Raw genomic sequence first — 15,888 nt, 5'->3', positions numbered from 1 at the left:
GAATCATGCTGGCCGAAGGATGTTGCAGAGGAATGGAGAGAGTCCGGGGTAAGATTGCGTCAGACTCTTTGCCGAAAGCCACCTATCCTCAGCAATATGTGCAGACCGGCCCCCAGCAGCAGGGCAGCGACATCCAGGAGCTCGCCTCCAAACGGGTCGATATCCAGAAGAAACGTTTCTACCTGGACGTGAAGCAGAGCGTGCGCGGACGCTTCCTCAAAATCGCCGAGGTGTGGATCGGCAAAGGCCGCCACGATAACATTCGGAAGAGCAAATTGACTCTGTCCATGTCGATGGCGCCCGCGCTCCGCTACTGCCTGGGGGATTTCATCGACTATTACGCCCGGATCGGATTGCGGGGGGGCCTCGCGCCCCAGCCGCCGCCGCCGCAGCTCGACGAGCACGGCGGCGGCAACGATCAGGGCCGCGCGCTCGAACCCCGCAGGAGAGCGCAGGAGCCCGCGTCGTCGCCCACTGGCTCCGCGGCGTCAGACGACCACGCGCATCGCGTCCTCAAAAGCGAATTCATCGAGAGGGACAACCGAAAGTACTTTCTGGACCTGAAGGAGAACCAGAGGGGGAGGTTCCTACGCATACGACAGACTGTCAGCAAAGGGCACGGCACGATGGGCTACTACGGCCAGGGGATCGAACAGACCATCGTGCTGCCCGCGCAGGGTCTCATCGAGTTCAGGGACGCGCTGTCGCAGCTCATCGAGGACTACGGCGAGGACGAGTGCGACGAGCGCGGTCGAGCCGTGACCAGGAACCGCGACCAAAGCCCCGAGCTTCCAGAGGCCGCGTCCTTTCGCGTGGACAACAAGAGGTTTTATTTTGACGTGGGTTCCAACCGCTATGGCGTCTTTTTAAAAATCAGCGAAGTGCGCCAGCCGTACAGAAACACCATCACCGTCCCTTTAAAAGCCTGGGCGAGATTCGGGGAGAATTTCATCCGTTACGAAGAGGAGATGCGGAGAATTTTTCATTGTCACAAAGAGAAGAGCGCTGAGGCTCGGCAGGACAGTGAGGAGCAGGACTGAGCGACCTTAGCAGTCGGACGGAAGCTCAAAATCGTGCACTTGTGTAACGTCCGTACTGCGTGTATGTGTGTGTGTGTGTGTGCCCCCGAAAAGACAAGTAAATTGAATTTTATAGCTTATAAATCAGAAATATAAAGCCCCCAAGTCAAAATCAACACATCTCCTCAAAATCCGCTTTAACACCCCCCACGTCAAGTCTTGTAAATCGAATACTACTTTAAATGCACTAAAAAACTGTTAAATAGTGGAACTGTGGCAACGTGTAAAAGACTTGCTACGAAACGATCTCTCCCTCTCTCTGTTCAAAATGTATAACGGTTTTGTCCCGATAAAGAAATTGTATGAAGAGATATGCCGTTTATAAAATGACTGATAGTTTTATCATTGATCAAAAAGGAAAATGTTAATTGATGGTTGACTTGTTTTAGGGGTCCCATGTGGGGCAACAAGCTTCTTATTGTCCCTACATCTCATGTCTTACAAATGTGATATACTTGCTAATGTTTCAGACAGTCAACATGGTCTCGTGGTGTGCGAGGAGGCCACTTTGCTCCTGATGCAGGTTTCCAAAGAGAATATGAGTCACTGGTGATGTGACCTATGGTTGTAACTTTTCACCTGCAGAATGTTATTTGATGCTGACATGAATTGCATGTGACCATCGTAGATGAGTTAACGATGCACAATCTCAGAAGCAGAGGTCATTTATTTCAGTCACACCGTAACTCAAAGACGTGCACACACATACATACACACACACATTTTTTGGAGTGTGCATCTTTCCAATCATAGACTATTTAAAAAAGATTCAATTTTAAAGTGGAACTATTCAATTTGGTTCGACTCAGTGGAATTACGATTCGATTCGATATGCTACAGGTCATTTCAAGAAGGTATGATGCAAGGAATATATATATATGTACAAATATAAATATAAATATCATATAGAACATCCTGCAGTTTATAAAATGTAGCGATTTTCACACTCATTTCGGGGCTGGCAACCTGTAAGTCAAGACCTGAGGTGTTTATTGATGTTGTTGTACCAACAGATCCCCTCACTTTCTTTTGCCACATGGCTCGTGTCACCATGAAGGCAAGCGACAGTTTACGGGCTGACTGAGTGGTGCGGTACATGAACGTACACCCTTCAATCCAACACAAGCACTTTGAGAAATATTTTTAAACAGAATGAATTAAAAAACTACAAAAGAATCAATCTAACTTGTACTATACCCCCGGTGTAGCGAATTATGTAATACTTTATATAATTTAGAAGTCACAAACAAATTGAACTTACCATGAGCAAGTGATGCATGGGGATTCATTAGAGAGAGATCATTTGAATCATCTTCACCCACCTCCCTAAAAAAAAAAACAATTAAAACACCCCCGCCCCCGCCATGATGGTGAATGACAGGTGTTTGGGGGGGTTGATTACTGCCGATGATAGAAGTTACAGCCAATTTATGTGTCCGACAAATAATTATACAAAGCTAGTGGCTGCTAGTTCAATGACAAAAATTCACAGAAATGTGTCTGTTGTCTGCCCTGTTTTTTTTCTTCCCCCTTTTAATGGATATGAGACCACTTTTTGGTCTCACTGTATTGAACAGCTTGATCTCAACATCAATCGTAGTGAGTGCCTGAAGGGGCCATCGTCTCTTGTTGCATTCTGTAGGACTCCGATATCTGTCTTTTCATTGCTAGTAATGTCGAGTGAGCGTGAACCTTTCATCTGTCTTTTGTAAATAACAAACCGTTTTAAATAGGGTTAAATAGCTCATACCTTTTTTTCATGCAGACATTTTACCACACACAATTGTCACAGAAAGATCAAAATGAATAAAAGTGGCATGTTTACGTGTAGGCCTATTTGTGTATTAGAGATTCTCCTTTTCTGATTTTATTACATGCTGCTCTAAGTACTTTATGATCGGAGGGTTTAATTCCCACCTAAGAAGCAACAAGGACAGCAGTACCTGAATATTCATTCAAACATAAAAATATCATAGATGGACCAAATGATTATGTTTAAATTAAATATTTTGTTTTTCTGCCCAGTTGAGCCCCACAGCTGTCAATGATGCCTTGAAAACTATTTTGGACACTCAAAAGAAAAGGAGAATTCTATTTTATTTCCCACGCGTGCTCCCAAGATTTTGACACTTCACATTTACAGGAATAAAATGACTGAAGGGTAATTTCCTCATTTCATATTTTCAACCCGCTGGATGTTTAGAACAATGGAATTCAGTTTGAAAATACTTGAAATATGAACAAAAACGCATGGTGCTATATATTTTTCACCCTCTTCTGGTTTCGGTATGTAGATGGTCCCCATGGAGGATAGCTCAGGTCAATCGCGAGAAAAATAGAAGTGAAGGTAAAACCAGACTCGTTCAGCACCTCAATGCAAGCTGGTTCGCTGAACAAAAGTGAGAGCATTGAAAGGGATCAATATCCTGCTCCCATGGGACGTTATACCTTCCATATGTCTTGGCCCTATCCAAAATTCTACGTTTTAAATCGATATCACTATGGTCGACTGAAAGAAAGCTTATCACTTGTGTATATATAAATATGTTGGTGTCTTCTTTTTCTTCCAAAAATCTTCTGAAATGCTGCTTTTGATTAGAACTCGGATAGCAGTTTGCTGTACATTGAGCACTTGGTAGATTGTGTATGAGCTACGTGGACGAGGGGGTCAAGACGAAAGACTAACATCCTAATTCTGATTTATAACTGTATTTAATCTCTATGCTCATATGAACCTGTAAACCACAATTTAATATACCGGTAATTCTTTATTGCTTAACTGACCAAAGGTTGCAATAGCGTAAAACATATATTACGGTAATACAAATGAAGCATGCATTAATTGACATTTCTAACAACCATGTCAAATATCCGATCATCACGCACTCTTTTACACCATTTCTGTACTGCACATACTGTATATGGGCCATTTTGTGGCTTCATACACACACACACACACACACACACAAATGCTAGGTTGTTTTTCAAAACAACTTGCTGGGTAGTTGAGGATTTTGAGCAGAATGGGTTACGTTTATCCAAGGTTGGGTTCATTATTTTGACCCAGCAGATTGGGTTGAAGATTGGATTTGGGCGTGCCAAAAAACTGAGGCTGATGGCCCCTTTTTTTTTGGCGTTCTGAATTTGAAGTAAATGGTACCCTTTCACGTACCCTGTAACCTGATAAATTGATTAGCTGTGCATTGTAGTAACTGCTGTCCCTGAAAGGGTTAACGTAACATATTTAGAAAACAATAATGGCTGCTGGGTGTCTTGGAGGGGACCACTGTTGACTTTCGACACAGGGACTTGGCTTCAAATAGAAAATGTTGGTCATAAAATGATTACAGTTGTAACACTCCTAATAATCGATCACTCGAACTTGTCCTGAGGTGTGATTGTGAATATGAAGGAATGAATAGTTGTTAGGTCCACGTGTGCCCTGCAATCGGATGGCACCCAGTTCAGGCTGTACTGGCCAAAGTCAGCTAGAATAGGGCTCCTAGATAAAGCGCTTCAGATCATAGATGGATAGATATACTAATAACCTGGTAACCAATTCCTTGATGGCTTTAATTCATCAATATGCATAGTTGTTTTGTTTAATCAAAATCTTGAAGTGTTGGGTCAAATCCTCATCCCAATGCACTGAGAATAATAAAACACACCATTGGTTAGGTGTCTTTTGGACTTCAATGTTGGGTTATAGCAAGCTCAACCCATTTGGGTTATTTGAGCAAGCAGTTTTAGGAGTGTATGATGCAAGTGACTTGTTGTGATGACCCATGACGGATGCAAGTTGCTTCTTCCTCTCAGAAAATGTTGTGACACCGGAAAAAAAACAGTTGGGTCAAAAATAACCCAATGTGGGTGAAAAATGGACAATCCACTCCTTGGGTCAATTTCACCCAACTTTCTGGATTGTTTTGCACAAACAACCCCTAAATATGACTTGTTTTTACATACATCTAAAAAACACACCAACAGCTCGTAAAATTGTGTAATTTTGTACAAACCAACCCAGAAAGTTGAATCAAATTAATGTAATGGGTTCATCCATTTTTACCCAAATTTGATTATTTTTCACCCAAATGCTTATAATTTGTCATTTATAACCACAGCGACACTGATATAACATGGTAACACATTTCTTGGTAACTTTAACTCATCAGCATTGGTCGTTGTTCGGCCAATGCTTTCTCAAAAGTTCAATCCAACATGTTGGCCCAAATTTTCAACCCAATCTGCTGCAGATAGATAACCTAGCAGTGGTTCGGTCCCTTTTGGACTCAGCTCTGGGTTGGTAATTTTACCTAATTTGAGTTACTTTTCACTTCGCACTTTTAAGAGTGTAAAAAAAACGCTTTACTAGGGTCGCGGGGGGTGCTGGAGCCTACACTAGCTGTCTTCGGGCAGTAGGCGGGGGACACCCTGAATCGGTTGCCAGCCAATCATAGGGCACACAGAGACGAACAACCATCCACGCTCATACTCACACCTAGGGACAATCTAGAGTGTTCAATCAGCCTGCCACGCATGTTTTTGGAATGTGGCAGGACACCGCAGCACCCGGAGAAAACCCACGCAGGCCCGGGGATAACATGCAAACTCCACACAGGGAGGCCGGAGCTGGAATCGAACCCGGTACCTCTGCACTGTGAAGCCGACGTACTAACCACTGGACTACCGGGCCGCCATTGATCAGAAACTATTCAGACATTTTTAGTTCCAACCAGGCCTTGATGAGACATCAGACCGTCTCTCTTGTCTGTACTGTCATCTTCTGTTTTCTTGATGTTTGTACTTAGCAGTTTAGTGAAGAGATGAAATAATATGGTCTTGGTGGAAGAAGAACAACAAATGAGTCAACTGTTCATCAAGACTGGTGTTTAAAAGATAAATCGGTGGTTTGTCAGTTCTTGTGAACCCATAAGGTGGAAGAAGCACTTTTTGATGGGTTTGCTGTGTTTGTTCTGTCTTGTAGAGCGTGAAGAATAATTACATAGTGGATTGATTTATTTTCATACAAGTGGAAATATAGAAGGTGTACCTCAAAGCACAATTTATTCGGAAAATACTGATTGCGGTTTACTGATTCCATGAACGAATTTGTTGAAATTGTTTCCCAGACTGCTGAATTTGGTTCAAAAAGCAAGCTGGAAATCTTGCTTTCGCCAATGATTAGCGCTAACTGTTCTGTGTTTATACTCGACAGATCAGAAAAGTAATTTCTTGAAAATTGCCTTGGAATCTGTCGCTTGAATTCCAAATATGTTATTTGAAAAAAAAAGCACTTTGAATAAAAGCTGCCTTTTTTTTTGTTCTGCTGCTTTGTAATCAGTTAATGTAGTGGGATTCTTTCTATTCATGCCTTGACAACCAACCATTCAAAACTGTAATAATCTGATAAGCTGCTCTTTAACACAACTTTTCTTTGGATTTGACGAGAGAATTTCCCCATTTTGTGTAAAACCAGTGCAAACGATAATAATCACGTTAAATAAGATTCGGAGTAAATTTAGAAGAAACGTGTCAAAAGCAGCCGATAATGTGGCAGTCACAGCCGCTAATATGTCTTCAGAAAGAGTCTTGGTGCAACCTCTTAAGGATGAGATATCATCATGAACTCAATGTAGAGTGTCTGCGTTGTTTGTTAGCTGCTGATTTTTGAATATATCAATTTTTTTGTCTTTGTCTTTTGAGGGAGATGGCAGGGTTAAATCTGTGCTTCACGGCGTTCATGCTTGGAACTGACACATCTTGGTGTCATCCGCGTATTCGTCTATTGGAGATTGCACTGCATTTTTCTTTTGGGTTATTCTTTGACTATCAAGACGAACCTCATAGATCTTATACTGTATACCAATAAAGTGTATTTATTCCCTGCATTTGTGTTCAGCTACAAATTTTGATGGCTGAGAAGAAGGAAGTAACAAATGCGCGCAAAAAGAGCAGGCCACTAATAAATGTGCCACACACTGTAAAATAATCCGTTTCGAATTACGTCTTGAGATGACGTTGTTAGACATGACACGTCCTAAATGAGAGCTGCTTTGGTTTTCTGACCTACTGTGATTTGCAGTACATTGACAGATTGTTTACTTGTGTTTACCCTCAGAGAGTGGTTCAAAAAAACAATCGTTAATCATTATGTAGGTGTGAAACATTCGTTCCGAGAAACAGTTGTTTTAACACAAATGACTACATACTGAAAAATTATAGGTAAAATAAAAACACAACTCTAAAAAGTTGGATCAAATAAATTGTTTGGATGAAATGCCTAAATTTGTGGGGGTTTGTACTAAACAAACCGATTTGGGGGGTTGATTTTTTTTTTTTGGGTGGGGGTGGCTCATTTTGACCCAACTTTTTTGGTTAAATGGATAACCCCCCAAAACGGGTTGCTCTCTTTTTGATCCATTGATTTTAGAGTGTATGTAACGAGGGTTCAGTTAATATGTGGAATATGCATAGTGACAGCACAACACATACACAAAAAAAAAAATGCTTCAGAAGCTGAGTTATGTAAAGGACATAAATTTAGTCATTTGTTTAAGGCCTGGGTGGGGCGTTAATAATACTGAAGATGGAATGAAGGTTCCAGTCAGCGTTATGGTCGTAGGATTTTGGGGACATTGATGATTAACCTCATGAAGGGAAATCTGCTTCTCCTAACAAAGACGCCTTAAAGTACCTTTATAATGCGAGACTGTGCATTTTGTCTATTTTCATTGTGTGTTGTGTTCATCCGGGAACAATGATGTCCACTGAGGAAAGTAGTTCTCATGCCGTGATTTGGACAGGACAGTCATATGCAGGATGACAATGGTCGTCTAACAAAGTTTGATATAAATGAATTTATTTATTTATATATATATATATATATATATATATATATATATATATATATATATATATATATATATATATATATATATATATATATATATATATATATATATATATAAAGGTAAAGAATTGGGACTTGTGGTGACAAAGTGAAAATGTGTTTGTGCTTGTCATGTGAATGTTTGCATACTGATGAAGTGATGGTTTGCTGTTTAGTTTTGCCCTCTTCGCGGTTCTGGAGCATGGAACTTAGAGATGAGTTGAGTTTTTGTTTGAAAGTTAATAGACCTGAAGAACATGGTTAAGATATGTACATTTTAGGATAAGTGTTACGTATATTGGAGTGTCCTGTAGTCCGTTAGAGTATGATTTAACAAAAAAAATAATAATCTCAACAGGTTTTGTACTGTACTAGTTCATTCACTCTATGTCAAGTACTTTATCAGTAATCATTACTTGCCTTGTAATATTTGAAATCAAGCTATGTTTAGAAATGGTAACCGAGACGGCAACGTTTTAGAGTGTCTGCATGCCACTGGTTGGGTCCTAGTATAACAGAAAAATTATATGGAGGGGAAAAAAATGGTGCTATGTTACATGATATAAAGGTGCTTCTTTGGACCCAAGCTAAATGCATGCCAAGATTAGGAAAACAAAATAATTTGATGTCTTACTTCTGTTCTCAAAAAGTCCCACATTACAAACCTTTATCATATTTGAAAAAAAGAAAATCAGTTGGAACAAAGTCTGTTGGTCATAAAGCTAACTCTTGAAAACAATGACATGGGTGCTTACATGGCATAGGCTTTCTGCCTGCAGCCTAAAAGACAGACAATCCCGTAACTTTTTTTTCTTAACCATTCACTAATATTAAGATGGTTATGTATTGAAGTATGGTTCAATGTAGCAAAATATATGGAACATGAAACATCAAGTATGTCTTATTGTTATTTGAGTTGGGAAAACAATGAGCTCAAGAATACATGAAACATGGAAAAAAGATGCATATTTTATTGTTTTTTTTTTCTTTAATAAAAGTTGGTTATTAAACTTTTTTCCAAAATGATCACGTGGTTGGAATGTTTTACTCTCATACTTTGCAATATGCACCTTAAAACTAACTACTGCTAAGGTAGGCAAATTTCACACGAGCCAGGAAAAAAACAACTGTGTGTCTAACTCCTTTCTACAAGTATATCGAAATGTAGAACTGCAACAAAGGGATGCGAGCCATACCTTTGTGGACATGTGGGCTGAGTTTTCGAGAAACCAAACTTGCATGTTTTATGGACTGGGGGGAGAACGCCACAATGTCTACAACGACAGGGTGTAAGAAGTCATTACAATTTAAAAAAAAACCAAAAACCAAATCTGATTCAGATCCTTCATGCAGGGAAGCTCTCCGAGCACAGGAGTTGCCGGTGCACCCGTTCTACAGCGATGCCGTGACACCCCGTGTCAGCATTCCCTCCTCAGCTGCTCGCAGCGAGATGCCCCGTTTTGGTTTATGTCCCGTTTCTCACACCCTGGCCCCCGAGCAAGACCGGCCAGCCCCTGCTGGCCTCAGCTACGCACCGGGAGCCGGCAAGTGTGCAGTGTGACCGCGAAAAGCAAGGGTGACTGGAAAACCACTCCCTACCCGCCAACCAGCAAAGCCCTGGCTCAGAGACACCATGGTTGACCCTGCCAGTATGCTTGTCTCGAGGATAAAAGCATCGCAATTCAGTACACACAGCCTGCAACCTAAATTTGTAACTTTCAAGTTCTTGTATGATCACAAGGATTCACCAGTGTAGTGCTCCCCAACTGCTGTCATGATACAGTAGCCGAAAGCACTCCTGGTGTATCTGCGATATCCATCCTGCCCAGCTTGTACATTTAACGTCTGTCCTCTTCATCGAAGTGAGATATCACTTCACTTTTTATGCACATGTCAGGTTTGTCCAATTTGACACTCAGGAATAAACAAAAGGAGGAGACAGGAGACTCGATTCTGGTACCAGGAGGGAACGAGGAGAAGTGTTCGGTTTCAGTTCTCGGCACGTAACCCTAACGATCTCCCCCTTCACCTCCTCATTTATTGGGAAAGCTACTACATAGGTGTGTCCAACCTAAAGGGTGGGGGCTGTTGAACACACACTGAACTTGTTTGACTATGTGTGTGTATGTGAGTGCAAATTACGTACATGTGTGCAATTGTCACAAAAACATCACGCCACAGCTGGTGTTGATGGCTCCATTCACTGTTCACCCTTGCTCACTGTTTAGTCTTAACACTTATCTCTTCCCAACCACGTCCTCGGAAAGGTGGTTGCGTCCCTAAACTTCCACAAAGTGCACCAAGCATTCTTGATTATAAAAGAGAGTATATAATAAGGGTGTGGAAAATAATCGATATTAATCGATACATCGATGCGCACGTGCGCGATCCGAGTGCATCGGCTCATTCACTGGGTACGACGCAATTGACGGGTGAAATCGCGATTCATCACGATGCATTGATGGGTATCGGTAAAATCCGATTCAAGCGCCGTTTTATTCATGTTAAACGTCACATATCTGCGCTTTCCTAGGCGCAATGAATGCACCATCATTGCTTTGCGTTTTGTGTTGAATACGGACGGGAGCCGTGCGTCACATACAGTCCAGTACACAACTAGCGAAACATTATGGAAGTTAGCGCAAGCAGCAGCAAGGAAACTACTATATTTAATGCAGCCGCAACATTCAAAACTTATGTTTGGAAATACTACGGCTTCGAAAAGAAAGACGGAAAGCTTGATAAAACCTCCGTAATTTGCAAGGAATGTCGCACTAAGAAGCCATACAACGGCAGCACCACAAATATGCAGTCCCACTTAAAACGATGGCACCAGATCACCGACAAGTTTCCCTCCCGCTCCCCCGCTTCCCCGCCCAGTTCCTCGTCGGACACCGGAGGAACTCTTGGTAAACCAGGTCAGGATCAGATAAAAAATTGCCTCTTATTTTGGGAGTCCCCTTGCAACTCACTGTGACCGCGCAATGGCTATAACTAAGGCCACTGCTTATTTCATATGCAAAGACCTCCAGCCTTAGCGTGGTGAACAACGAGGGTTTCAGACAGCTCGTGCACGTTTTGGAACCCAGGTATAAAATACCAGACAGGTCTGTGTTCACTTACAAACATATTCCCGATGTGTACAACAAATTGAGAAGTGAGATTACTGTGTCGCTGAACACTGCGCAAAGAGTTGCACTTACAGTGGATGGGTGGACATCTTGCGCTATAGATTCATATATATATAATTATATTTCATATAAGACACTCAGTGAGAATAGTCTGTTTGTGTTTACACTATAGCAACAGCTGTGAGTCTCAGGTGCCAAATTGTTTACATTTTCTTTGCACAAAACCCAATTGTGAAAGGGCTTAAATAAGTTGTTTTACAAGTTCTACTGTTTATAAGGAATAAAGTGGTATCCTTTTTGTAATACCATACTGAATTCCATCTTTTTAAAAGCTTTTTTTTCTTTGCTTATTTGCATCATGTTTAATTGCACAATATCGCAACAAATTGCATTGTATCGTATCGGATCGCATTGATTTGAACTTAATGTGTATCGAATCGTATCACATCGTGACGACGGTGAAACGTATCGCATCGTATCGCCAGAAAATTCCATGTATCGTTTAAGTATCGCATCGCTGGCAGTGCATCGAGATGTGTATCGAATCGTCCTCAGTGCTGAGATTCACATCCCTAGTATATAATGGATAAAATGTGAGTACATAAAGAATATATCTTTATTAAAAGCAGAAGCGTTCTTCATTGCAGGCATAGTCAATTAATGATTGCAAGCATAAGCGTTCTTCTTTGCAAGCATAATCAATTTATCATGTCAGGCATAAGCAAATGTATGATGACTAAAAATAATCAATCCAACAGATGAACATATACAAATATAAAGAACATTTATAATAACATGTTGAATTTAGTATTCTTAGTATAGTGTCTTGTGTTGTTTCGTTTTAGCTGCGGCTAGAGTGGAGGTTGTTCCCTCCAGCGGTGCACCTGTTCATTGTTGTAATCAAGCCACACGGAAGCCTGCAGTAGTGCACACACAAGCAAGTCCCACTCAATACTAAGGAATAACTGTCTGCATCACTATTTACTCTCTTTGGATCCAAAACAGCGACATGTAAGTGACTCTATTGGTATATGTTTTACTGGAATCGCAAACAACTTTATATTTCAGTCATTTACATTTACGTCCTGTAGATTGTGGCATCCAAACGAAGAGGAACGGTAATGACCGTGGAAGAAAAAGTGGGAAGCATCCGATTAGCTGCTCAGAGTAAATTGCTTGGGGCTAAACAGACAGTCGAGTAAACGAACAAACAACACATCACACTCCCGTTTCCTTCCACATTCAAAAAACATGCATGCATCATGGTTACTGAAAAAGTCTAAATTGTCCTCAGGTGTGATTGTGAGTGTGAATGTTGTTTGCCTTCGTCTGCGCTGAGATTGACTGACAACTACTTCAGGCGTGTACCCCGCTTACTGCCCAAAGACAGGTGGGATAGGGCTCCAGCACGCCCACGACCCTGGTAAGGATAGAACGGTTCAGATAAGGGATGCATCAATGGATGGAAAGAAATTATTGAGGGAATGACTAGGACAGCAGCAATTAAAGGTAACAGAGGAAAGGGAATTTTAGCATGTGGTGTGGTATAATGGGAAGGTGAGTGAGATATGTCAATGTCACGGTTCGAAATGAACCAAATAATGTTTTGGGATCGCAGAATGGTAGACAGCAGACAAAACTCTAACAAAAAATATGTATTCACGCAAAACGCACCGACAAATAAGAAACAAAAATCTATGGTCAAATAATGACCAGGGAAAGAAAAACAACACTATAACAAAAAGCGCTTGCAAATGGCAAGGAAGAAATTATCCCGAGACTACCAAATAGTGATGGGACGAGCGACACTGGTACGTTAGCACAGTGCCGAGAGCTCAAGAGTCAAATCCCGTATTGGTGCGTGTATTGCTTTAAGAATGAATCACGGGACTAATCCAGTACCTGAATCGTTTGAATGTGCTGCGCCAAAGTGTGTTCATTGGGACACAAACTGTATCAACATGTCATGGGTTTGTAGGCTGGAGTTTTGCGAAATTATGGATCGTTCTAAGAAGTTTCCCCCAATGTGGAATATTTTTGATCTTGGTAAATCTTTTTCTCCTTTGAGCATTGTTTACTGTTCTTTACATTTTTTGACGGTGGCGCATTGCACCCACTTTATATCAAGTGAATGACCTGTTATACATTAAGGGTGTGGAAAATAATCGATATTAATCGATGCGCACGTGCGCGATGCGAGTGAATCGGCTCATTCACTGGGTACGACGCGATTGACGGGTGAACTCGAGATTCATCGCGATGCATTGGTGGGTATCGGTAAAATCCGATTCAAGCGCCGTTTTATTCATGTTAAACGTCACCTATCTGCCCTTTCCTAGGCGCATTGAATGCACCATCATTGTTTTGCGTTTTGGGTTGAATACGGACGGTAGCCGTGCGTCACATACAGTCCAGTAGTGATGGGTCCAGCGACACCGATGCATTGACACATGTGCCGGGCTCACAGAGCAAACCACGTGTCGATGCATGTGCTGCTTCATTACGTCACGTGATTGACACGTGAACTGCATTGACACAGTCCAGGCTTCTAATTGACACACCGGCTGCGTTGACACAGTCTAGGCTGCTAATTGACACATCGACTGCGTTGACACAGTCCAGGCTGCTAATTGACACATCGGCTGCGTTGACACAGTCCAGGCTGCTAATTGACACGTGAACTGCACCGGTGCAGTTTAGACCGCATCGGCTGCTTGGCACAGTACAGGGTGCGCCACTTAGTCCAGGGGGCGTCGACTCAGTGCAGAGGGCGTTGACGCAGCAAAAGCCCGCCGCACAGTGTTTATAAGGAAGTGGGTTTGGCGACACAATGCCACTTGCCGAAACAAGCCAGACCTCACTCACGATCGCTTGTCGAAGTTCGTGTCAGTGCAGACTTCGTGTTCGTGCCTTGCCTTCCTTGCCGATTATGGAGCAGAGACGCAAATCATCCGCCGTGTGGGACCATTTTGATGTCCTGGAGAATAAGGTATTATTTATTTATTTATTCAAATCGCCTTCTGTCGCCGAGAGCCTCTCGGCGAGAGGCACTCGCCGAGTGCCTCTCAGATTATTGACATGTGTTGTACCATTCTAATCCGAATACATTTCAAGGTAACTCTTAGTTACTTCTTATTCACATTTCATTACAGGTGAAATGTCGAATTTGCCGGGTCGAATTGTCGTACACCAACAGAAGCACCTCCACCATGCTGAGGCATTATCGGGCCAAGCATGAGAATGAAGTTCCCGATACACCCAGTATTACGCCAGGTATACAAACGTTCACTCATCTATTCACGGTTGCTATGTTGATGATTTAATTGACAATCAGTAATTATTATTGGTTGACTCTCCACTCCATGTTTGACAATCAAGGTTCCAGGAAGCAGCTGTACTGGAAGGACCAACACACTTCTTTCCCAAACCTCTCCCACCTCGCAAAGGAGTTCCTTTGTACGCCAGCCTCATCCGTCCCTTGTGAGCGTGTGTTCTCCACAGCAGGAGAAATCGCTTGTAAAAGACGCAACAGGCTGAAGTTTAAAACATTGGAGCATCTTATTTTTCTCAATAAAAATTTGTGAAATAAAAGCCCACAAGCATCCTCATTCAAATGATCTTCACATTATTTGAACACATTGAATGTTGCAAAATGAATGCATGGATGTGAATGATATTGTACACTTCATCATCAAATCGATGAATGACCTTATGAAAATGTTTTGGAACAGTTGTAGATGCAAAACCGTGCTGGCAGCTACATAATAGATAATAAAAGAAAAATATCCCAAACCATAGGGATCCTCCCAAAAACTAAGGATGTGCTGAATAAGAGATCCTTGTACACATACTTTTATTACTTCCATATTTGACCTATTGTGTGGGAATATGGGGAAATGCCAGTAAAACACTGTTTTAAAACTACAATACAAAGCAATCGGAACAATCACTGGTTCCAAATGGACGGAACCCACAAATCCACTGTTTATCAAATTAAACAATGAAATCTCATGACCTGATTGACTTCAAAATCGCCCAATTAATGTACAAAGCACACAATAATAACCTTTGCCAAAAGATCCAGAAGCTTTTTAAAATTTGAGAAAGTTGTCATAATTTAGGGGGTACTAATCTATGCAAAAAAATCCAAAACATGAATGAACATACACAAAGGAGTGTATCTGTAATAGGTGTAAATCTGTGGAATGATTCTGAAACGGACCAGTAAAATGAGGAACTCTCTTGCTGAGATTAAAAATGAATTCGAGAGTAGTACAAGACAACTACATAAATCAGAATTAAGCTGATAAATTTGATACACTCATGAAATATAGCAATACATCAGAAATACATTGATGAGATTATTTAATATATTAATGAAATGTAGCATCCATTATGAATATGAGAAAATCGACTTATACATGTGCTCTAAAGAGTATGTACTGTATATACAAACCTAATGTAAAAATGTATTAGTACAGCATACATAAGGGTAAAAGCATTTGTTGATATTTAGACTTTCTTTCCTATTTAGAAAAATGATCAATTCATATTAGGTTTTTTGCTTCTTTCTACTCCTTTGAACACATATTTGTGATGACTATTTTCTTTTCCTTTTTTTATATCTTACCTTCACCTTTTGCCAATTTATTACCGAATTGTATATTTTATATGTTCAATATACAAAACAATTTATCAGTCAGTTCAGTCTGTTAAGTGGGTTGGCTGCAGGGATCTTGAAGGTCCAGCAGGTGGCAGTGGTCAGTGACACAGTATCAGCACAGTATCA

At 41.3% G+C, this 15,888-nt stretch overlaps 1 protein-coding gene across 2 annotated transcripts; it reads left to right on the top strand.

Moving 5' to 3' along the window:
- The first annotated feature begins 5 nt into the window (after positions 1–5).
- Positions 6–8,990, top strand: purg (purine-rich element binding protein G). 2 transcript variants are annotated; one of them, XM_052050139.1, is made up of 2 exons: positions 6–4,055; positions 4,502–8,990. In XM_052050139.1, exon 1 carries the CDS (start codon positions 6–8, stop codon positions 1,038–1,040), a length of 1,035 nt encoding a protein of 344 aa, XP_051906099.1. In that variant the 3' UTR covers positions 1,041–4,055; positions 4,502–8,990. The 2 variants fall into 2 exon arrangements, with proteins under 2 accessions (XP_051906099.1, XP_051906100.1); XM_052050140.1 differs by having other exon boundaries at positions 6–4,058; positions 4,509–8,990.
- The last annotated feature ends 6,898 nt before the right edge of the window (positions 8,991–15,888 follow it).

This window comes from Hippocampus zosterae, chromosome 18, assembly GCF_025434085.1.
Source record: "Hippocampus zosterae strain Florida chromosome 18, ASM2543408v3, whole genome shotgun sequence".
Taxonomy (NCBI): domain Eukaryota; kingdom Metazoa; phylum Chordata; class Actinopteri; order Syngnathiformes; family Syngnathidae; genus Hippocampus; species Hippocampus zosterae.
Note: the sequence above shows the minus strand (reverse complement) of the source record. Positions and strands in the feature narration are given on the sequence as shown.